This window comes from Glandiceps talaboti, chromosome 17, assembly GCF_964340395.1.
Source record: "Glandiceps talaboti chromosome 17, keGlaTala1.1, whole genome shotgun sequence".
Taxonomy (NCBI): Eukaryota; Metazoa; Hemichordata; class Enteropneusta; family Spengelidae; genus Glandiceps; species Glandiceps talaboti.
Window position 1 is genome coordinate 6,268,960 of NC_135565.1, and position 25,979 is coordinate 6,294,938.

Here is a 25,979-nt window from a genome sequence, read left to right on the forward strand (position 1 = left end):
TACTCATGTGAGTGATATAAAGTGTCTTCGTAGCTACCATATAATCACCCTGTAATTAGTGTATATATTGGAAGGCCCCAAAATGTGCACTGTAAGATTACAGAAGTCATCAGAAACGTGAGTACAAATAAACCAATGTCTATTCAATAGCTTATGTATCAACCTATCACAACAGCAGTTTTAGTTTGTGGCTATCTTCGTATTAAAGTCGAAACCTCAATTGCCAATGTTGTATCAACATATACAATAGTTTCAGTTTGTGGCTATCTTCGTATTAAAGTTGGAACCTTAATTGCCAATGTTGTATCAACCTCTCATAAGAATAGTTCTAGTTTGTGTCTATCCCAGCAAAACGAGAGCTCGATTGCCAGAGTAGTAATGTAAACACTGAAGGTTTCCACAAATGTAAACTAAATGTCTACTACTTCAATAAAACACTACATTGGTCTTAACTGAAACTCTATAGTCACTCTGGTTTGCTAGTAACTACATATTTATCTGTGTTAAATTCACCATAGACTGAATAGAGAGTGTCATCATGTCAATGTTCATTGATACAACAGTGGCAAATGAGGTTTCGGCTTACTAATATCACCACAAACTAAACCAACTAAACCTATTGCTGCAATACTTTGTTATTAACTATTGAATTGATGTAGGTTTGATTGTACTCACAGTAGGGTGGCATATCTTATGACTTCCATCATCTTACAGTGCACATTTTTGGGACTTCAAATATTTACATTATCTTGATTATATCTAGACGACAAAGGCACTACTATCACTCACTTCTGTAATCTACCACATCAAACAATAGTTTTAGTTTGTGTCTATCTCAGTAAGCTGAATCCTTGGTTTCTGCTGTAGTATATTGTACTACCAAAACAGAGTGACTACAGAGTTTCAATTACGCAGCAAGTTGTATTTTACATCTTACACAACATTTTCTGTTACAAATTACATACAAACAAAATACAGACACCGACCACACACACACACGCATGAAATATTACATTTCATCTCACTGTGAATAGAAATAAACAGTTTTGTGTTTGAATCTTCCATGTTTCATCTGTAAGAGATGTTGATTTCTGTTCAGTGACATATTATGTATCATTTCATAAGCTTGCATACCTTTCAGTGTCTGTATTGTGTGTTTCATGTAATTTCTAACAAAAAATGTTGAGTGAGACATAAAAAAACATCGGCTACCTATCTGACACTCTATAGTCACTATAATTTGCTAGTAAGTACATATTTATCTTGGTTATAATTCACAATACAAAATACCACACATGATAATTAACCTACAGAATTTTTTTTGACACACCATTCTCCATTAGGATTATAATTTGAATGAGATTACCAGTTGTCTGGCTGAGGTATAGAAAAAATTGGTCCAGAACAATAGAATGATCCACAGATAAGATTACATTGATGTGACAACATGGGATTGAATCCCAGGCCTTTAAAAGGGAATGACACTCCTGGATATAACGATATTTTTCATAAACTATGGGTCCTGGAGGGTTACTTCATGATTTCACATTGCATTGGATATTAATGATTCCTAAGTGCTTATTTCCTTCAGATAAAGACATGAATATGCATTGTTCATCTAATACATATTCATATCTGCTAAGACCCATGAAGAAGTGGTGCACCAGTGAAATAACAATAAAGGTGTAGAAGAGTGTACATGTGGTGTTTCTTGACAACCGAGCAAACTTTATGTGATGTGAATTTTATGAAATGTCTATCAAGAACCCAACGTTTATGAAAATTCCTTTATTTCCTGGAGTGGCGTAACCCTTTAACAAAAAAATTAGATTTACAAACAAAGAGTTTGGTCACAGAGTCTGCATAGTAGGATTGAAATAAACATATCTTTCTTTGGTCAATATTTTAGAAAACATTACTGCAGAAACATTTCAGGACTTGTGTTTCTAATATTTCTGTTAAAATTTGTGGCAAAAACTGTATTTCTTGCATTTGACTAAATTTATGTATTTAGACAGATTGTATATGAGGCTGATAACCAACTGCAATGAGAGATTTGAATATAGTTTTCACTAATATTTGCATTTGCTGTGGCGTATCTATGTTCAGTCATTTTTAAATAATGACTTTTTGTACACGTTGGTTATTGAAGGTATACGACAGAACCCCATGATGCGCTAGTGCAAGTGTGGCTTACTCAGGATATATATATACATGCACGTGTGCTTTTAGTGTTCTCTGTGGCAGTACTTTCACAAGTGTAGTGAATGAAAATGCAGCAGAAAACACTACAAGCACAAGTGCAAATACCGGAGTACCAACACTGACACTCAAACGACATGGGGCTCTGTTATTATTACATATTTTATCTGAAATTACACTATGCGATTATGTGCTTTTGTGTAGAAAGAATGATCACATCCTCATTTGCTTAAATACGATTTGCATGCAGTAACAAATAATGTTTTCGGTATTGCACTGCAGTGAAAATACCACTAGTATTAAAGCATGTTGACCGGTGCAAGTAATCTCTCGTACATATGTAAAAATAAGGCATACTAGCAAATCCCAACCTGGGTTACCATGGTTACCATTGACAGCATTTTTCTACTTCTATCTACACTTTCACTTATTTTGAAAAGACTTTGGCTTTATCTGAGAATAGAGTCTTTACTTTTAAAGTGGCCATATAGATTAGAATTTGGTATTTATTTTGGAATTTCAATTTATAAAACAACTTTACTATGTTTTTCTACTTGAAAAAAAGCAATGTGAAATAACATATACCAAGTCTTTGGTTATAAATAGTTCAATAAATTACAAAAAAAAAGATACTTAAAAGTGTGAAAAGTTTGTTATTGTACGTACAACAACAAACATTTTTACAAATTTTTGTAATGCTTTGCAATTTATTGAATTACAAACAAGGATTTGGAATGTTATTTTACATTGCTTTTTTTTCAAATAGAAAAACAGAGTAAATTGGTTCAAAATAAATACCTAACTCTAATCCATATGTCCACTATAAAAGACTGAATTTCAAAAGTTATCACATCGATTGCAACCATGAAGTGTTTCTCTACTCCGATTCCTACGCCTGCATTTTTTTGGCAAAATATGAATCATCTCCCTGATTTTTGTTTTAATTTGCTCTAAAATGCACTCCATCTTTTAAAATGCCAATTCTCTCTGTCACTAACTTGTGGACTGTGAAATACAGTTATGTATGTGAGTGCTGATAGTCTCCACTGTACACCTTTCGCAACGTGGAATTTGAATCCGTTAGAATTTCAATCAGAATCAGTTCTCCTGACATATGACCGTCTTCTGGCATGGTTAGAACAACTGAACATTTTTCCTAAACATTATGATAAATGACATTATCGGATCATTTATGAGTTATATCTCAATACCAGATGTGAGTTCAATCAATTGCAACTGGTTGTTAAGTATATTTCAGTACGTACAATAATGCAAATGCCTTTTAAATATGCAGCCAAAAACTACACATAAATATGCATAAACTCAACTTGTACCCCTTTAACATCCAAATTGTTATCAAAGATAGTGAATTTTATCCTTCCTCTTGAAATGTACCTGCTTCTGGAGTATTTGCTTTTGTCCTTTTTTGTAATTCATCATTTTGTACAATTAAGTAGAATATCAGTTTTATAAAATAAAGCCATTTTCATAATCAAAGAATCGTACAAACTGATTAAATAATTACATGATTCAATTCTGCTGTCAGTTATTACAGAGAAATATGTAGTTACAATTATCTGCATTATGACCAAAAAGGTTCATCAGCTTGGTGTATAAAATGATTTACATGGGTTATAACGTTAGAGTACAGGCAGTTCAAAGTTTTAACATTGAGCTTTCAATCTGTCTTGGGTGATGATTCTCATCAGAATGACAAATTCCATAGTTACAGCTGACCACTAGGTGGCAGTATATATAGCTGGTAGTAGATATTAGGCAGTCTTTCATTCAGACGTTTTAATTATGATGGAACAAGTTGACAAAGGTCACAGTCTATTGACCTGACGTATAGTACCGGTAGTCTCTGTTACCCAGACTCTCATTGTTGGGGGGCTCTTGCTTAGCGGCTACCACCCCAGAATAGGTGGCACGCAAGTTGTCAGACATGACGGATGCATACCTACTATTACCCCAAGGGAGTCTTGGGAAATACCTGTACTAGTACTGGTAGTACAAGGCCTTCAGTAGTCTCTGTTACCCAGACTCTCATTGTTGTGGGCCCTGACATAGCAGCTACCACCCCACGGGAGTCTTGGGAAATACCCGTACTAGTAGTACAAGGCCTTCAGTTGTACCCAAAATGTGTGACTTCCTCTTTCAGTTAAGACAAACACATCATGGTAATAAAAGTGTACTGCTATGAATGGGCTGCAGAGTGTAATTCCAGTACTGCCAAGAATGCGATACTCAGTTTTATCTTTGGCATTCTAAGCTCTTGTGTGTGACATGTTAGATAGTCTAATGCATGAAATACCTGTTAATTTCATATAATTTTACAATTTTAAGCTATGGCCTTATTTTCGTGATCTGTGTGTCCTGACTGACTGTGGAAGACACATACACTTTGTGTACTATTAACCCCCCATCTCCTGAGACACTCACAAGGGTGCTACCCATCATCCAAGCGCCCCTCGGTACCTGAGACTAAATATACAATAACTTCTAGCTGATAATATGTATCTGGCTTGCTATATAACAGTAAGTGCGAACCCCTTATTTCTCTGCAATCACACATTTCACAAGTAAAATGTACTAAAAATGGCTTATTTTCATCTCTGGTGTTCCCTTGTTTTATGTCCTACTTTCAGCCTCAAAAAACAGAAATAAATAACTCATAGCATAAAATGCATACAATGCTAGAAACATGTCATTACTAACCCATCCCTCCCTATATTATAAGAATGGTATGGCCCTTCTAAATGTTGTCTGGATCATACCATTCCAATAAAGGAACGTCAGCTATAGAAAACATTGTATACTATTGCCATCTGATTCTGAGATATAAACCCTATGACTCTAACAACATGTCATTTTCAAACCCACCCCTATAATTTAAGAATGTAACAATCATTCCAAAGGTTTTTGGATCATACCATTCAAATACAGGGATGTACGCTATGGGAAACAGTGATCGCTATTGCCATCTCATTCTGAAGAAAGCTGCAATGAGACAAGACACAGAGAGAGCACATAGACCATAGAACTGCCATGCTGGTGAGCCGAGATACTCTACAATGGCACCCTGGAGAAAGAGAAAAACAAACAAACAAACGAGTCAAAACTTTGACCTTAATTGTAACGTTAGGAAGTTTAAAGAGAACACCGCTCCACAAAAAAAGGTATTTTCATAAACTTTGGGTTCTGGAGAGTCATTTCATTATTTCGCATAACACAATTTTTCCCTCGGTGCCTAGAAACACCAATATTGAATTTCGTTTTTCACCTCTAACGTACTTTCAGTGATACAGCATTGCACCATGAGTCCTAGCACATATGGATAATCATTAGATGTACGATGAATATCCATGACTATATATGTGAAGGAAGTAAATTCTTAGGAGTCATGAATATTCAGTGTGCATCTAACACATATTCATGTCTGCTAAGAACACATAATGCAATGGTAGAAGTGAAAAAAAAGTTTCAATTGTGTGTATCTTGGCAACTGAGCTAAACTTATGTGATGTGGAATCATGAAATAATTGTCCAGAACCAACAGTTTATGAAAATACCAGTTTATTTCCTGGAGTGGTGTTCTCCTTAAACTCCAGAAAGGAATGTTAAGTTGTGATGGTCAGCAGTCTTTGTTTGTTTAGTCTAAAAGTAACACTGCATATTAAAATACATCATTTACATATATGTTGATTTCAGTCTTAAACTTATCATGCATCTGGAGTCACATTTGATCTCACATAATCTAGAAATAAGATTGCATATCACACACATCATTTACATATATTTTGATTTCAGCCCAAGTTATAGTTATCATGCATCAGGAGTCACATGTGATCTCATATAATCTAGAAATAAGATTGCATATTTAGATATATCATTTACATATATATTGATTTGTGGTGGAGGGTCAAAGATCATTACTTACCCATCCACCTCTGCTTATGATCCAGGCAGCAAAGACTTCAACTAAGATCTTGACAATTTCTTTGATAAGTTTACGCATCCATTCAGGTAGATACTCTGCCATAACATTATCTACAGCCTGATAATATTTAAAACATTGTTAAAATTAAAATTCCTTATAGTTGTAACTACTCTTCTAATAGTTGTTATGCTATTCACTGACATGTATAATCCAAAGCCTTAGTGATCTCACTCTTATCAAATCTAGTTGTTGACAAACAAGTACACAATTACAGTATATAGATTAAAATACAACAAGCAGCAGAATAGTCTCTGCTTCTGGTGATAAGAATGATTGTTGTCATGGTGATACTTGTCAATCGTTTGTACTTGATGAAATACTAGTACTTCAGCCAGAAACTTATGACATAACATTAGGTGGCTAGTCTCATAAATCAGCATTGCAAGGTGGACACATGGTTACTAGTATTTTGTCACCTTTGACAGCATAACGGTATTTGATTGGCTGCAACCAAATCTGGTTGCACTGTTCAAGCTATTAGGCGGTTTAGTACAGTCGTGGTTTAGAAGTCTGACAGGGCTTAACAACATAACATATCTTTCTGCCTATTTATCAGAATGATTAAAATTGTCTCCAATACTACAAGCCCCTTACACTCTGGGTATACTAAAGTTTACTTACCCTCGCACACATTCTGTAGGCAAAGTAAAACAGCGCCACCACTCTTCCCCAGTTGACAACACCATCATCAAATATTACCCTAGCAACAGCAATGACAGCATCTACAGTGGTATTGGTAGGAACTCTTTCAATCATTCTGTGTAAACAAATAACATCATTTTTCTATCACACCAAAACTTTGCTGTAAATCCCCTCTGACAGAGACAGAGCAGTATGGTATATATTTGTTGTCTCTTGCAGACGGTGCTTCACATATGTAATACATTGTTGCATGTGTCTGTCTCTTACAGAGGGTGATTTATATACATTGTAATACAATTGTTGTATGTGTCTGTCTCTTACAGAGGGTGATTTATATACATTGTAATACAATTGTTGCATGTGTCTGTCTCTTACAGAGGGTGATTTATATACATTGTAATACAATTGTTGTATGTGTCTGTCTCTTACAGAGGGTGATTTATATACATTGTAATACAATTGTTGTATGTGTCTGTCTCTTGTAGAGTGTGATTTATATACATTGTAATACAATTGTTGCATGTGTCTGTCTCTTACAGAGGGTGATTTATATACATTGTAATACAATTGTTGTATGTGTCTGTCTCTTGCAGAAGGTGATTTATATACATTGTAATACAATTGTTACATGTGTCTGTCTCTTGTAGAGTGTGATTTATATACATTGTAATACAATTGTTGCATGTGTCTGTCTCTTACAGAGGGTGATTTATATACATTGTAATACAATTGTTGCATGTGTTTGTCTCTTACAGAGGGTGATTTATATACATTGTAATACAATTGTTGCATGTGTCTGTCTCTTGCTGAGGGTGATTTATATACATTGTAATACAATTGTTGTATGTGTCTGTCTCTTACAGAGGGTGATTTATATACATTGTAATACAATTGTTGCATGTGTCTGTCTCTTACAGAGGGTGATTTATATACATTGTAATACAATTGTTGCATGTGTCTGTCTCTTGTAGAGTGTGATTTATATACATTGTAATACAATTGTTGCATGTGTCTGTCTCTTACAGAGGGTGATTTATATACATTGTAATACAATTGTTGCATGTGTCTGTCTCTTACAGAGGGTGATTTATATACATTGTAATACAATTGTTGCATGTGTCTGTCTCTTGCTGAGGGTGATTTATATACATTGTAATACAATTGTTGTATGTGTCTGTCTCTTACAGAGGGTGATTTATATACATTGTAATACAATTGTTACATATGTCTGTCTCTTGCAGAAGGTGATTTATATACATTGTAATACAATTGTTACATATGTCTGTCTCTTGCAGAGTGGATTTATATACATGTACACTGTAATACAATTGTTGTATGTGTTCATCTCTTGTAGAAGGTGATTTACTAAACAAGGACTACATGAAAGATAGCATGTATCCTTGTAGTAATTTTACATCATATCATGATTATATACTATGTATAGACTAACCATGTTGACGCATGCAAAAAATTGTTTCCATTCTGACTTTTATAGGTCCTGCATAGTTTACTTTCTTCTGCTGAATGTAAGTATAATGTCTGGTAAATCTCTGGACTGAAAAGGCTTTATATTTTAAAGTCAGCTCATGCTACTTTTGGAATTCATAGACTATGAATAATGCTAGTCATGGTGAAGTTCATGGAACCTTACCACTGAAGGTCATTCAAGTTCATGTAGCATTACCATTGAGGTCATTCAAGTTAAACTAGCGTTACAAAGTTGAAGGTCATTCATGGTCTCACCTTTGAAGTTCAAAATCTTGATCCATTTCATCAGCAATGACTCGTAACGTAGCGCCAACTTGTTGCCAATTTTCAATCATGGGAGCTTCAATATTATCATCTTGTATTTCATCAGCTCTAGGTGCATTAGCAACACCATCTCTGTTAAACCTATCTACTATAAAATCGGCCAGTAAACGAGCTGCTTGCGCTCCAATATCATCTTCCTGACTTCGTTGTCTTCCGATGCCACCTCCAGCCCCTAAAATAATGTACAATGTACTTAAAACAGTAGAACAATACTCTAGGAAATACACTCATTTCTGTAAACTTGGACTGCAGTGAGTCATTTCATGATTTTACCGCATGCATATTTTGAGCAATTGCCAAGAAACCCCACTGAAACTTGTCACACGTTCATAAGTCTGTGACTGTTTTAGCAGTGATCCAGCACTGTGTTATTGGAGTCAGCAGGTATGCATATACATTAGATGAACAATGAATATTCATGACTTGTCAGGGCTTATTACAATCAGGTACATAGTCATGAATATTTATTGTTCATCTAAAACATATACATATCTCCCATGAGGCAATGCGGTACTGCTGCTAGGACAAAGAATGTGAAGTTTCAACTTGGCATTGCTTGGCATGACATTCATGTGATGTGAAATTGTGAAATGGTTCTCCAGAACCCAAAGTTTGTGAAAATATATCTATCGTTACGTCATCTAGCACAATGCGAAATCATGAACCAAAAGTTATTCATGCAAATGAGTAAAACCCCAACTGTTAGAATGATGTAAACAGTGTATAAGTAGCATCCTGAACTGACAAATATACCATATTTGGACATTATGTAAATGACCCCAATAAACACTATCTTCAATGTATTATTGGGCAGAATTCCATGATTAATTAACAACGACATGATGTTAATGACAACTTTGTTTGAATGTGAAGTGTCATCTCAGGACCTGATTGAGCTAGACATAGGAAGAGTTTTGAAGCCACAGATAACAACTAGACTATCTCAACGATCCACACACAATTGATGTAATTTAAGTACTTTCAAAAAAATGTAACAACAAGTTGTCTAAGGGACTGTTACTGGCTCCCAAAATTTTTGACACCAGCGGCACAGACATGCCCCCCCCTATTAAATTCAAACAGTCCATGACTCGTAAACACACACTGTATAATCACTGAGTGACTCCCCTCTCCCTCCCTCCCCAACCCATCCACACACACCCATCCATCCACACACAATTGATCCAAAAATGTAAAATACTTTAAATAAAAACAACATGTCTAAGGCACTGTTCCTGGGTCCCAGAAATTTTGACAACAGCTGTACAGATACCTGCCACCCCTCTAATAAATTCAAACAGTCTATGACTTGGAAACACAAACGTGTATGCTGAGTCAGGGTGTGACCCGCAATGACCTTGACTTCCAGGAAATGATTCAAATGACTTACCATAGTAGTGACCGTCTTGCTCATCACCCCCTGGTGGTCCCCCTTCAGCCATCTCTAATTTTTGAAGTCGAAGAAATTTATGAATGAATAAATAGATAAATAAATAAACTGTGAATCGATAGATCACAATATAAGTTGCTACCTATGATGACGTCAGAACCTACAATTACAAGGAAGTCAAGATATGTATATATCTTTCTGCGAAAATTAGTTGTTTTTTCCCCTAAAAAAGGTGTAGGATTTTTTCGATGTCCACAATAAAACACAACGTTTACGTTTGACACTAACAATGTGATATTGTCGACCCTATGTGCAATAATTGTAACGTTAGTTATTATCACTTCGTGGCTACATATGAACGAATTCTAAATATTCCCTTTTCTGTCATATTTCCACTGAATTGGGTAGAATGTGTTTTAATGGTAATACCGCAACGACGATGGAATATACATTACACACACGGAAATGCACACCTTTTCTGTCATCTGCAACTTCAAGGTCGCTAACATAGTCATAACAGTAACACTATAACAGTAACAACAACAGCAATATAACCTGTTCGTTGAATGTGCATTATTGACACTGGCAAAAAGACTGAGGGACTTACCTTAATCGTGGTACTTTATATCGGCGTACACAGCTTGACAAGGAAGGTATTAAACTTCCCGCATACTTTGTCTTGGCGCGGCTGCCCTGAGTTGTATGACTCGAGTAAAAGCTGACCGTGTCAAATTGTGTCAAAGGGCACGGACAGCGCCCCCTGCTGACTAGAATGACATTCACTTTGTCTTTGCTAGCTATTGCTAGCTAGTTTAATATCAACAGCTACAGTGGTGTATGGTGGTCGACGCTCCATTATGCATCAAGCCTGGTTAAAACATCAAAACGAGGTTATTTTGTTATTCTAAAGAGGGAAAGTAAAATAATTCGAGAGAAAAAAGTGACATTTTCGCCACTTAAGTGAGGGAGCCTTCAGCTACAAGGGGGAGGCCGGGGCTAGCACTGTTGAGTAAAATGTGACGCTTCCCTGATTCCATCGTGCTAATTAAAAAGTGGCTCTTCCTCAACTTTCTTTCCCTAAAACACGGCCTCCTCCTATTCAAGAAGTTCAAAACACGCTATCAGAAATGTAAAAGGATATGAGTCCCAGAATATGGTATAAGGACCTAATCCCACCGCTGCAACCAATGTTGAAAGTTTTAAAGCCATTGGTTATTTCACTACTATTGCCATATGGATGTGTATGAAGGCACTGAATTTCTGATGTGAAAGAAAGTACAACATACTTAAATCATTCATTTTGGAAAGAGTTTAGAACATTGAACTGATCACATAGAATATACATGTTTAGCATCAAATGGTGGCAGACGCATAAAAGCAACTTCCAAAAACTATTCCTACGAAAACAAGAGAGCGGGTTGGTGTAGAAGGTCAAGCAGACCCAACAAAATTCCTTTCAAATTGCAGATTTTTATACAACGAACGTTAGGAAAGACTTGCAATGGAAATTTATAGGCACAGATATTAAGTACAGGGGCAAAAACGATACATTGCATCTTATTACTTCTTAATTAATTATAATCTGACTTTAAAGTTTTCCTTTAGTACAGCCTGTCCAACATCAACATTATTTGATTTACTACCAAACCAGAGAGAGTATAGAGTTTCATGATAGAAAAGAAAACTTCAACTGTGATCATCTAAATCTTAATATGATCTTAACGACACTTAAGTTTTTTGAAACCTCAAAATAGGAAATATTCTTACGTGCCAGGCAACAACAAAAGAAAAGCAATGATAGAATCCAGGATGCATCTACAGCACTTGACTGGAAATATCTCATACAAGCGATGAATAGTGGACTCAAACTCTGTGTAAGTCCTCCAAGTGTAGATTGTACTATTGCTGCTGCCATGACAACCATCCAGCCCCATCCTCCATCGACAGCTTCTTTGTGTTGACGTCTTGGATGATGCATTTCTGTAGTGAGGGTAATTCAAGACCTATGGAATCGATGTGTTAAGTGTGATATATTGCATAATTACCTCGGTGATGTCCATGATATCAACCGATGTCGAAGTCTGACTTTGACATTATGGAGTACACTGAGGTAGTCATGCGATATCTAAAAAACATGCCGAGTGAGAAAAACACGCTCCAAAAAGAAAAACATCCTTAATGCGTAATGATACAAACCACAAATATTTTGAAATCAGACTCAGAGGTTTGCTGAACGATTTGGCCATATTGTTTAGTAAGTTTAGAACAGCCAATCAGAGAAAGGAAAAGCGAATGAGTTTCGAACCGAGTAATTGCACTGGTTTCAATAAAAAGGATATATATTATGAAAAGATTACAGGATTTCAACGTACCAAGTGAGGTCAGTTGATTTGTTCGTAGTGTTTCGTTTTTTTCAGCAATCAGTATAAACCTTTGACAAGAATCTTTAAACTTTGGGAACCGCCACCAAAGGTGGCAGCGGCAGCAACGAGTGTAGCGAGGTATTTAACATTAATTATTTGTAGTTTTCTCACTTATATCACAGTTATATCTTTTACCTCATGCCATGAAAGCAAATTTTCTTTCTTTCTTGAGTTGGTGAGCTAATTGTTTTCCCTGCTTTTTCCTTGTGACATTGTCCCACCCCATAAAGAGTAAACGTTGTACCCGTTGTACCACTGTGAGCAGCCTTGTAGTCATCAATTACTACTCAGGTTTGCACATGCGTTCACAAAGTAGTAAACGTCATAGTGAAAAAAAATCGTGTTGACAAGCTTCGTGATTGGGCAATTTATTTGAAACATACTTGAAATGTGATACCTAAAATACGATGTAAATCAATTGAGCAGTAATTACAAGGGGAGAGGGTCGGGGGAAGTCAGCTCCAGGCAGTTGCATAAAAGATGACCCTCAACCTATTCCGTCGTGGTAACACGTGACCTAATTTCCTTTCCATAAAACATGATCCCCTGTTAAGATACATCAAATGACATGCTTTAAATGTTGTCAGATATAAAAAGGACACTCGTCACAGAATCCATGGTTTAAAGGACTTAATCCCATCACTGCCACTACGATGAATGTACATGTTTTAAAGGTATTGGTGATTTCCAAACTACTACCACTAGCGTGACTGTGTCTGAAATCGGCACTGCATTAATCAATACCGGTGTTCGGATCGCATTGGCTGAGTTGAAGACCAGAAAATGAACTCCCAAACACTAGATGGGCACATTAGTATCTTAACATTATCACAAACCTCAAATGCTGGGATGACGTGACTTATTAACTGAGACACTCGGGCATTTAGCTTCAGGGTATATGCACTACCCGTACCGTAACGATGACTTTGCATGTTACAAGCTTTTATTCCTACCCAATTCAAAGCAAGGTCAGGGTCATCGTCCCGCATACCACAGGGTGCAGCGAGCATGTAATTGATTGATCGATCGATTATCACACCGGACAAACACTCAAACATACAATAAAAAGGATGAAAGATATATACTTTTTAATGTATGAATGTGAGTGATAACCTCCCAGAAGATAAGAGATAAAGTAAAGTGTAAATGTGACGTGGCAATTATAAGATTGAGGTTGTTGTAATTTATATATGAGGAGAAGAATGGACGAGATGTCTTTATTTAGTCATTACGTCAATAAAGAGAGAATTATATATAGCTGGAAGAGAGAAAACTAGCCAGATAAAGAAAAAGATGTTTTATATCACCACAAAAGTCAGTGAGTCAATTGATCAATATCACACACTATATTTCACCACAAAAATCAATCATTTAATTGATCAACCATTCAACCAAATAATAAATAAATCAATTACATTCTCGCTGCACCCTGTGCGCATACTAGAGTTCATGTGTATTAATGAGCATATCATTATCTGCAGTGGTCTATTGTTACCTTGGTATATACTCTCTATAGTGGTCTATACTGGCATCGGTATACAAATTCACAGTGGTCTATAGTGATCTTAGTCTGTACTTTCTGCAATATTGTTAATGTCTCGCATGGAATACCATTCGCTCGATTTTGAGAGGTCGAGTCATTCTTAGGTTTGAAAAGGACTGTTTGTGGCATGGTCTGGTTTTAATTCACTTCACGGCCAGTGAACAAATTGAATAGGCGGGACTGGAACGTTATGAAAAGGACAGGTTGTAGTACTGAAGGTCATCGACAATTTTATTTAGACTTTCCTAACCTTCAATATGTGTGTTATAAAGCGCCCTTTGAATGTGGATAAATAGCTAGCTACATGGTATGGTTTAATGGCGGCAATGGATTTGCTAGTTGGCGGAAATGTTTGAGGAAAAGAAAGTGTACCTTACTACTTATATATAAATCATGTTTTAAATACTTGTGCCTAAAAACATACAATGAATTCTGAATAAAATAGCCTCATCTGGTAGTATGGGTTGGCATGTAGTACAAATAAGTATCCGTCCAGCTACAGTAATATGGTAAGACAAAATTTTCAACATTTAAGTATGGTATAACTTGAGTTTGAATAAAGGGGCAAGTCTAAGTCTGGTTAAACCTTCTGATTTATTTGAATCCCGATGTTTCGACTGTGCACAGACAGTTTTTTTTCAAGGGCTAAAATATAAACACAAATATGAAGCAATGAATAAGAATACAGAAAATGAACAAAAAGTAAAAGAGAAAAGAACAAAACCTGAAACAATGGAACGGTCTCCCTAAGTTGATAAAATAAGAAAGCTGCGGCTCCCTAGTTAGGTGACTGCTAGTCTTTTTTGTTGATGCCTGGTGGACTGAGTGTATTGAATGCAATCATGTGCTTTATTTCAAGGCTTTTTCTGATGCGAGTATCACGGGAAAAGATCTTGGAAATACCAATAAATGTAATATCTCTAAGGCTGTGATTATGGGTATCAAAATGTGTGACAACAACTGTATTTCCGTTAGTGTCGTACTGATGTTCATACAATACGTTTTCCTAACTTCGACCAGTTTCACCGATTGTTGTGACCATGTTCTAATCTAAACTTAGGACTGTATAACACAATTAACTATAACGAATTTACTATTGTTGTTTAAACCACAATATACTTGCGTACTAGTGTCGATTTATTGATGATGATGATGTGCTGTCTTCTTGTCATCTGATACCTAGTATTCACAATGTCCATAATGAAATCACAACTATTTCGGAGTAAAACAAACTAGAAACAAGAACTTGCTAACGTGTTTACTTTTTCTGTTTACATGCGATGAATGACGTCATCGCTCACCTACTCTAAGGCAGAGAGGGCGCTAGACTCAGTCTTCGTAGCTCCATCCTCACCTCCGTTACCGACAGCTTTGGTAGCTTCTTCATTAATTTTGTAGTTACTTCTACTTCCATGGGACATAGCTTTGTGATAGGTCTGATCAATGCCTTGCCCCAGGACAGTGCAAACATGTCCATAATGTCGTCCATATACAATGCTTTCAGTACAGACAGTCGCTGCCAAATGAAACTCCTTTCGCGTGGTCTCAGTATGGGTACGTACTACGTACTGTACTAAGTAAGGCGAAGCACGGTCACCAAATGTTAGATGGGTAGCCTCATACACTGCAATTAATCTCCACGAGTCAAAGTTTCTCCAAAGAAAAGAATTCTATGAAATGGTCTGACTATGACTACTTGTGAAAACATCTCCTTTATATCACCAACTATTGCGACTCTTCTCCTGAAACGCATCAAAACATCTGCCACATCCAACTGTAATTTAGGGAATTACTGTAACTGGGAATATGATAGGCTGCTTCAACATATGGATTGTCAAACTTATTGAAAACGCTGTCAGATGGTAGTGCATGAATAGCTTGTACATCCCCCATTTCATACAGAATCCGTCTTATTGACAAATGTATGATAAACATGAAATCTGCAAAATGATCTTATCTGTGGTGGGATATATGTTCATTAAATAAATGATCTTTTGCAGGTATACCACAAGTAGTTGTAGCTATCCATATTTTTCTTCTCATCAGATGTACAGCCATTACAGATTGGAAGAACAGTTTTATATTGTCTTTTTAAGTTAATGTCAGTTTCCGCATCCACTATTCATCGTGAGATTTCACAATTTTTGCGACTGTATAATTTTTTTCTCGAATACAAAATAATGTTAAGGGTCGGCATTGAAAAACTAGGTGGGCTCGGTTAACCGGAACCAAACAATATTTTAGGCCCTATATGTAAGGTGAGTCTAAATTTGCATCGCCAACATTCTCTTCCCCATCTCCACAAGTGGTCTGTACAGCTTGGTTTACCATACATATTGCATCTGGCAAGTGATCCTCGCCAACTGGGAGATCAAGAGGCGTTTCCTTTCTCGCAGCTTTCTTCCTACTCCACGTGATATATAGACATGGCAGACAGATAATACCAGCCAGTAGATGTGAACAGCCGACCAAATAAAACGAGTAATCATATATTCCAGTGACGTCATATACAAATCCTATCATAACAAGAGAAAATAAAGTAAAAAATATGGTATTGTGTGGCTGTTCTACGTCACGACAACTTGTGTCTACGTCATTAGTTCTGTGGAGCTCAGTCAAAACGTTCACAATATGATGATGTTAAAATATTTGCATGTTCTGAGTCAAAACGCTCACAAATCACCATTACTCTTACTTTTTTTAATATTCTCATTCATAAATTATGCATGTATAGGTATGACCATCAATAATCAAATATATAACACACATCATTTTCATACAGCCTTCAGTGACTGACTTCGGTCGTTTCATGTGGTATGTACTAGTGACCCACAGAGCTCAATTTGCATAGAGTGCACTAGTCGTTTTCTATAGTTTCCTAGGGTACTGGTCATGTAGCACGGGACTCTTTTCGGTGATTTCTTTTGACTATATATGGAACGAATATGTGCCTGAGAATATGATGTGTTATAAAACACTTATTGTCTGCTCATGTACCGGTAGACATAACATTCCTCGTTTTGTGTCTATGTAGCTATTCTTTCCCTCTGATTTCAGCCTCGGGAAATAGATGCTGCATATAAACAGTCCTCGGGGTAATATACGCCTACTAAATTAATGCCCTCGTAGCCAGAAAAAAAGTGTATAATAGTGGTCGGAATGGTATATATCAATATACGCAACAGTTCAGTGTTTGGCAGACTGGTCGTTTATTGTATATCAAAGATACAGTACTAGTATTTCGGGTAGATAATCTAATGCTGTTGGCATTATAAACAAATCAGTAATTATTAGATATGTTTTGCTATTTTTGTCGTGTTTGGATAGAGAACTAGGATAGTCTCAGACAAGAAATATGAGAAATACGGTCACTCCTTTCATTAAATTCTCACTACCAATAGAAGAGTCGGAATTTTATGGCCTCTTCATTGTAAAGTTTATGTTTACAACAGTGAAACAGTTTGATCTGTTTGTTCCATCAGCTACGTCACACGCGTGATAATCAGACGCGAGTTCAAATAAATAAGTTGTCCTGATGCAATCAATTTATTATCATGCGTATACTGATATTATTATCATTTTTATAAGATTTGTTGAAAATGATAAAACTGATAAGTTAGTAAGGACGCCCGCACTTAATTCAATGTTTCTCATCGTGGTCGATTAAAAAAAGTAAACACAAAGTAAGTATATGTACATGTTGGTGATACTTTCAATTCACAATCATACTTTATACAGTATATCTGAAGGACTTAGAAATGACTATTAAAATCAGAAGTAAACTTTGAACAATTATTTTATTAAAGTTCCTAAATTACTGCAAGAAATGATGTTTCACTCTAATACATCCTTTTAAGGGGTCCCTATCGTGTGTACAATCAGTGACAGTGTGATTCTTTCTAACCCTGCCGTAGAAGGCGTCAATGTAAATAATAATTATTTTAGGTGCTACTTTTCCTTTTATATTGACCATAGGCGATATGAGCACGACCTGCCCACCAAGTATTATCCTAATACTAAATAAGAAAACACATCCCTCATAATTCATGGTTATTTTTCAAGAAGCTAAACAGTAGTACCATTGTTCAATATATATACACCTAAACCAGGCAGTATTCGTAAGTATACGTATGTAACATGTCAGAGTTGATCATTTACAAGTTTAAATTGCTGTTTTAATTGATAGATATACCAATAATTTTATTGTTGAACACAGCTAGCTTGACGGATGTTTTAAAAGCTGAATATACATAACAAAAGTCCTCTCTTCAGTTACAATCCTGCTGCGTTCAGTGTTACAAGTGCTGTCATCCAGTGAGAAAAACACCAAGCTCAACTGGCCAAGTGCACGTGCACGTTGATTATTAAATGTATATGTTATGTACATTCTTTTGGCGAACATTCCCTGTTTTAGCTGCTATTTAAAATGTGTTGAGGTATACATATTGAAAATCACCAAACTAATAAAATTACTAACCTACAAATGGTGGTCCAACCAAGTTTCCTATTCCAATTCCAACATGCAATATAGGGACAGCGTATATCATTTTGTTGGAGCCAAGGTACTCCTTCGCAAGGACCATTATCAGGGTAAGGTACGTGCCAGAGGCGAGGCCAAAGATTACACTTATCACAATAAATCCTGCATAGCTGTTAGTTAACTGAGGTATTACGAAAGCTGTACCCACAATAAGTAAGCTTAAAATGTAAGTACTTATAGCAGAGAGTAATTTGAATTGTACAGAAATCCCAACACCAATACGGCTAATGAGACTAGTTGCACCAAATATTGACACTAACCAAGCTGCTTGCTGCACAGAAGCTGTATTTTTGGACACGGCATACGATTGAAAATGTACTATTCCCCCAAACAGAGCAATGAAGGTAAACATATAGGAAAGAACTATGAGACTAAATTGAATGTTGGTCACGAACGCATATTGAAGACATATCAGTAAACTGAACCCCGTGTTAGAGTTGGCTCTGTGCGTGTTTGTGTTTTCTTCCTTTGCTTCTCCGTTTTCATCAGTGTTTTCTGAATGTTCTGGTAAACGTGACTTAAGTGGTCTTAGTAAAGTTCCCGCCACGCAATTGTTTGCTGTAATGGCTGAAAGAATAAAAACACAGCCTCTCCAACCGTACGTATCAACGAAAAACTGCAAGAGTGGTGTTAGAAGAACTATGATTAACCCTGGACCAAGGAAAACTATGGAATTGGCTAGTGGATACTTTTTTGGAAAATACAGTGCTGTCATTGCGTGAGCTGGAGGAGTGGCCACAGCGATACCAATACCTATGGGAGAATATAACAAACCAAAATGTTTACAAATTCTATGACCATAATGGGTGTTTGTTTATGCTAATTTCTTTATGACATGTTTTTTCCATATTTCATATCTTCCGAAATAAACAAATCAGATTTCTGTTAACCGTATACGTCTTTCCCGCTTTGTCCATATATCCATCCACACACACACACACACACCCATGCATGCATACATACATACATACATACATACATACAGACACACACACACACATACATACCTGATAAGATGCTTATACTTCCATACAAAAAGTATAAACTTGTAGCAAAGTAACTGATGAAGAATCCCAGACTACACAGGACACCACCTATTACAACAGTCACACGATGTCCAACTCGTTTAGTGACGAGGCTTCCAATAACCTCTTATGTGAAAGGAAAACGAATATACTTAAATCATTCATTTTGGAAAGGATTTGGAACATTAAACTGATCACATAGAATATACCTGTTTAGGATCAAAGTTAGGGAGTTATAGTTTGGGCAACACTTAGGTAAGAGTGAAGGTAAACAACGTACCTAAGAGCAAAAGGAACTAAGCAATGCTGAATTGGCAGCTAGAGCGGATACAATTATTGCATTATCTTATCTTATTATCTGGCAGAAAATGAATCAATAAACAAACACAACGTGTCACTGAAAGTTCTGACAGACAAAACAAAACATGCATCATATGATGACTACAATGAGTGTGGAATAAACCATTCACATTGTATATAAATGCCCCCGCGAATAAACATACACACGCAACAATTGCACCCGTACTGACAAACACATCACAACCATTATCAATCTTGTCCAACATCAACACCAATATCATTAGTTGTATTTACTCCCAAACCAGAGATAGTATAGAGTTTCATGATGGAAAAGGAAACTTCGTAAAATGATCTCAAAGACACTTTTCAAGTTTTTAAAAAGTAGGAAATATTCTTACGTGTCATGCAACTACAAAAGGTAAGCAATGATAGAATCCAGGAAGTAGCTTCAGCACTTGACTGGAAGTATCTCCTAAGAGCGATGAATAGTGGACTTAAACACTGTGGAAGTCCTCCAAGGGTAGATTGTACTATTGATGTTGCCATGACAACCATCCATCCCCATCCTCCATCAGGTCCTTCCTTGTGTTGACGTCTTGGATGATGAGACATTTATGTAGTGATGGTAATTCAAGACCTATGTAATAGATTAGGATCGATGTTTTAAGTGTAATATATCGCATAATTACCGCCGAGTTATCCAAAGCATCAACTGATGTCGAGGTCAGAGGTTGATATCATGGACAGCACCGAGGTAGTCATGCGATGTTTAACACACACACACACACACACACACACACACACACACACACACACACACACACACACACACACACACACACACACATATATATATATATATATATATATATATAGTAAAACAATCATATATATATGACCAGTGAGAAAAACAAACTCAAAAAAAGAAAACTTCCCTAATGCATAATAATACGACCTAAAATATTTTGAAATCAGACTTAGAGGTTGGTATCAGTTGAATGGTTTGGCCCTATTGTTGTTTTTATTAATATGTTCGGCTATTCACACCTATGCATATTATGCATATAAATTTAAAACAGCCAATCAGGGAAAGAATACGAGATAGAATGAGTTTCGAGCCGAGTAATTTCATTGGTTTGAATGAAAAAAAAAATATTATCATTCTGAAAAAATACAGGATTTCAAGGTACTAAGTCAGGCCAGTTTTATAGTAATTTGATTTGATGGTAGTATTTCGTTTTGTTTCATTATATGCCGACAGTTAGTATAAACTTTTGATAAGAGTTTAGGCGCCGCCACACCATAGGTGGCAGAAACGTGTGTACCTACGTTTTTAACATTAATGTGGAGCTAGATTCTGCACTTGCAGCACAGTAATAATTTTTAGGTCATTCCCTGGAAGCAAATTTTCTTTCTTTCTGGAGTTGGTAGGCAAATTGGTTTCCCTAATTTTTGCTTGTTGCATTTGTTTTACGAAAATCCTCCTGTCCCACCCCTTAAATTAAACTTTGTACCACTGTGAGCAGCCTTGTGGTCATCCATTCCAACTCGGGTTTGCGCATGCGTTCACAAAGTAGTAAACGTCACAGTGAAAAAAACTCCTGCGGATGAGCTTTGTGATAGGGCAATTAATTTTAACCATATTTGAAACGTGATACCTAGTAATTAAAGTACGATGTAAATAAATTTAGGGAGCATTCAGAAATTACAAGGGAAAGAGGTGCAGGGGAAATCAGGCCCAGGCTGTTGCGTAAAATATAACCCTCCATCGATTCCGTCGTGCTAAAAGGTGACCCAATTTCCTTTCTCTAAAACATGACCCTGCCCTGTTAAAATACATAAAAAAAAACATGGTTTAAATGAATGTTGTAAGACATGAAAAGGACACTACTCACAGAATCAATGGTTCACAAAACTTAATCCCATATATCGTAGTCATGACTGGCTACAAGTACCTACCATGCCATCGGAGTCCTGACTACGTGTTAGCTATGGTGTACAATCACGCGAGAGCTAGCGTATAACTATAACTCCAGCCACATATAGTGTACAAGAATTATCACGACCACATACCTGATGCTGTATATACTCACTCAGACCACTATTTCATACCACTATTAGTGTGTTCTAAGATACAAAATAACTATATGATTAACAATGATAGATAGGGAATTATCACCCATACCTTTTGGAAGATAAAGCCATCAACAAACGGAGACGATCGAACACTCTGGTGCTGTGCTATTTGTTGTTGCTGTTGTGAACGGGTTAGTTCTCCAGACGGGCCTACAATAGCTGATCACCCATAGGATGTGCTACGCATGTCGCCAAAGAATGAAATGACCTCCAAACAAAGGAAATGCACCTGGAGTAATCGTGATGTTTTTACTGCAATATATTTGGTAATCCTACCATGAACTCTTTTCTTTCATGGTTGTATGTTAGCATGCCTCAAGCTGTTTTACAGTCAGTCGCAGTTCGAAACGTGCACCTATTTTGTCTAAATTATTAACGACATGGATAGCCACACAACAAATCTGCTTGCAAAATGGTAGTTTATAGAGATAATCAGAACAATTCCTATGTTTACAGATAATTACAGGTAAATTATATGGCAGGACATGCCATGGCGCATACCATTTCTCTCTATTTATCCGATATGTGATGAATAATATTATGTATTTTCGAGTCCGACGACCTTATCCTGAATAACTGCCTGTCCTCAATTTGACCTAAGAAACCCAGACGTCTGACAGAAACATACATTCCAGTGCGAAACTTACAAGTGCGCTACAAGCTTACAATGACACTTTCAATGAATATAACACCACTGAACTTAAGAAATTAAGCTGTACTAAAAATAGGGAGAAACAAGTCAAAAAGCAATGTATACATTTATATATACCATTTATACAAGTATTTGTACAAAGTTCATGCGAGTTCATCGTCTGTGGCTGACTTACTGAGTTGTTTATTCTAGCGTCCTTGAGGACCAGGAATGGCAATCAGGACAGGTAAGAATGTTTGCCCCAGATATAACAAACAAATTGAGAACAATGGATGGATTTACAGAAATCTACCAAGTATGTCAAAACTAACAGATACATGTAGTTGTAATGTCAGTGAAGGTATCCTACCATAGAAATGACCCGAGTGAGTGAGTGAGTGAGTGAGTGAGTGGGTGAGTGAGTGAGTGAGTGAGTGAGTGAGCGAGTGAATGAGTGTAACCTTATAGTCTAATTCCTGACGACCGTGGTCCGATTTTACACTAAGTTATCTTCACACATTACGTCTAGTCAATGTTCTTACTGTAGGCATTAAATTTGGTATAACCCCATGCTGGGCGATGCGCAAACAGCACATGTCAGTAGTAATCCATCACAAATTAACAGGCTGTCGTCATCGCTTATTAATATTCATTTGGTACAGCTGTTTTGACTATCGTGGGAATTTAGCAAATAATAACAAATTGTCATTCATGTTTCCATTGGAGTAACACGCAAGAAGTGCTCTCATCATAATAGAATGTTTGGTTTTGTTATCTTGGAGGGAAAACAACTTTTACCAACACATCCTGTTATAGCAATAACCGTACTGAGGAACACGGAAATTTTCAACCGTAGATCGCTAAAGTGTGATGAGCCCTGGTAGTTGTTGTTTTTTCGACTACGTACAACATCAGCATTTGTCACTCTTTTTCGTTACCCTTGACTTTCAGGCATTGATTTAGGTTTAATTTGTTCTAGTTTTTTTATTAAAACATTTGGAATGATATCCACAGGAAAACAAAGTAGGGAAATAATCTAGGCACCGATAGTACGATCAACAATTTAATGTGAATCGTAAAACTGTGAAAAACGAACTCATTCTCCAGTCTGCTGACACCAAAACCATGTGGGGATGGACCGGAACACTGTCATCACGTTTTGTGAACGCTGTAGGGGGGGGGCACAGAATTCTGTGCGAGATTGAAGACATTGACAGGAGGTAATAATGTGTGAAGACAACTTAGTGTAAAATAGAAACATGGTTGTCAGGAACTATACTAATTCGCCCTGACTTCATGGGGACTGTATGCACATCCAAGTTTATTTGAGCTAATTGATATGTTTTACATCTGCTAATTACAATGACCGTTTGCAATTCCATATATGAGACATATACGCTGCATGGGGTATTAGTCATGTGTCATTTTCAGCGGGAATTCAAGGAACTATAGCAAGGTATGCGTGGCATATAATTATGGAAAACTTATTTGACTCCATCACTACATTTTGAACAACTTATTTTAGACTTCAATAACTTATTTGAATCGACCACATGTCATTTTGGATAACTTATTTGAGTCGACCATTGCATTTCATTTTGGACAACTTATTTTGCTCTGTGATAACTTTTTTGAGTCAACCATTTTATACAATTTGTACATCTTTTCCTCCTCGTCGATAATTTTTTGCGTAAATCCCATTTCAATCATGTATATTCGCCTACACACTGGCCACACGTACATCTCATTCAAGTACTCTATCGTGTGTTCTGTGGTAGACCTATCTGAACACCCCAAGTCACTGGAGATGTTTACCATCCAGAATAAATTATCCATCATTTGAAAAACGAATCGACTCAAATGTTACATTTATTATTCGTTTAATTACTTCTCAGTAGGATAGGGGTACGTTGAATATTTTTTATGTTCTTCAATGTAATTGAAATCCAGATTTTGTTAAAATCATAAATCGGTTTGCTTTGGATTTGTTAAATTTATATCCGATCATAAATTGCGATTGAGATCTAGATACTCATTTGAAAATAACAAGTTGATTTTAAAGTTTGGGCAATGTGTTTTTACGTCAAATTTAGAACTATACCGAAAAGTGATCATCACAAAATAATGTGGTAGCTCATACTCTTGTAATTGATGAAAAGGTACATTTTATATTTTGGGAGACATACAGCCTCCTTCCTCTCATGTCAGGGAGTGAAATGAAAGTGATGTGAGAGTAAATTGTGTACAATATATATTTGTATGTTTAGGTTTATTGGTCAAATTCATATTCATGCTGTGATTGTTATGAGACCAAGGGTATTATGTTGATGGCTCAAGTCTGCTTAGGATCTATAGTTTGCAAAAAATAGAATTAGTTGATTATGTTGAAAATTAAAATTGTAATTCAAAGTCATAATTTATTAATTTTTATAAAAATAGGTATTTTTTTAAAATCATCTATATTTATAAGTCTAAATTCAATTTGTCTCTCATTTTGACCATATTTTACAAACATTTATAACTTTAATGTCAAATTAGAATATTACCAAGAAGCAGTGTGTATGTATGTATGTATGTATGTATGTATGTATTTATGGATGTATGGATGGATGCATGCATCATGCATGCATCATGCATGCATCATGCATGGATGGATGGATGTGTGTGTGTGTGTGTATGTATGTATGCATGGATGGATGGATGGATGAATGGATGTGTGTATGTATGTATGTATGTATGTGTGTATGTATGTATGTATGTATGTATTCTCAAGGACATTGGATTGATTGCTGTAGCCCTAATTTCAGGGCAGAGTAACTACAGAGGAAATTCAGATACTCTATAAATTGTGATATGTAAACATATGTTGGTACTTTTCAATTTGTTTTACTGTTTTCCTTTTCATGGGGTGATTTACTATAACATCTTTCTCTTTTGCATACGTGCAAGTTGACATTTAAAATATATAGAATTTATGTACATTTGATGAGGTTGGGGTAAGCACTTGATGGTTTTGCTATTTCAGTTACTGTTATTGACATGACAGTTTAGTATGTATACTAATTTTAGTGCTGTTCATCTATATGTTTGTTGTCATTCTGTAATGACCACGTCAGCTGTGAGGTCACCACAAGGTCAGAAGGGATTACTGCCCTCAAACGTCCACATTGTGTAAAAACTCTATTAATATTCAGAAACCAGAGACTGAGAAAGGGAATCCCCTTAGACTCTCTCACAGTCCTCGGAGCTTCGCATATGGCTAAAGCTTGGACTGTTGTGTGTGTGCTGATATCTACTGCATAATTGTACTCGAGTATCCCTGTACTGTGCGCCCT

The 25,979-nt window shown here is 36.3% G+C and overlaps 2 protein-coding genes across 2 annotated transcripts; both read right to left on the reverse strand.

Annotated features, from left to right (window-relative positions):
• Positions 1-2,958: 2,958 nt before the first annotated feature.
• LOC144448417 (apoptosis regulator BAX-like) lies at positions 2,959-10,749 on the reverse strand. Its single transcript, XM_078138658.1, has 6 exons — positions 10,654-10,749; positions 10,047-10,100; positions 8,588-8,828; positions 6,824-6,959; positions 6,143-6,259; positions 2,959-5,284 (listed from the first exon to the last, which is right to left on the reverse strand). Exons 2-6 carry the CDS (start codon positions 10,096-10,098, stop codon positions 5,177-5,179), a joined length of 654 nt encoding a protein of 217 aa, XP_077994784.1. The 5' UTR covers positions 10,099-10,100; positions 10,654-10,749; the 3' UTR covers positions 2,959-5,176.
• Positions 10,750-14,638: 3,889 nt separating this feature from the next.
• On the reverse strand, positions 14,639-22,201 carry LOC144448491 (monocarboxylate transporter 12-like). The gene is made up of 5 exons (XM_078138753.1): positions 22,063-22,201; positions 20,276-20,514; positions 19,560-19,703; positions 18,490-19,305; positions 14,639-16,528 (listed from the first exon to the last, which is right to left on the reverse strand). The coding sequence occupies exons 2-5, from the start codon at positions 20,487-20,489 to the stop codon at positions 16,260-16,262; spliced, it is 1,443 nt and encodes a 480-aa protein (XP_077994879.1). The 5' UTR covers positions 20,490-20,514; positions 22,063-22,201; the 3' UTR covers positions 14,639-16,259.
• Positions 22,202-25,979: the final 3,778 nt, after the last annotated feature.

Bases quoted from the DNA above. Each gene is read 5' to 3' on its own strand.
- LOC144448417 (XM_078138658.1), bottom strand. From the start codon at position 10,098: ATGGCTGAAGGGGGACCACCAGGGGGTGATGAGCAAGACGGTCACTAC. The intron at 6,260-6,823 runs GTAAGTAAACTT...AAATATTATCAG, and splicing joins CCTACAGAATGTGTGCGAGG to GCTGTAGATAATGTTATGGC. The intron at 5,285-6,142 runs GTAAGTAATGAT...CTCTTTCTCCAG, and splicing joins TCATAAGCAGAGGTGGATGG to GGTGCCATTGTAGAGTATCT.
- LOC144448491 (XM_078138753.1), bottom strand. From the start codon at position 20,489: ATGTCTCATCATCCAAGACGTCAACACAAGGAAGGACCTGATGGAGGA. The intron at 19,306-19,559 runs GTATGTATGTGT...ATTCTCCCATAG, and splicing joins AAGTATAAGCATCTTATCAG to GTATTGGTATCGCTGTGGCC. The intron at 16,529-18,489 runs GTTAGTAATTTT...TTGTTATGATAG, and splicing joins GGTTGGACCACCATTTGTAG to GATTTGTATATGACGTCACT.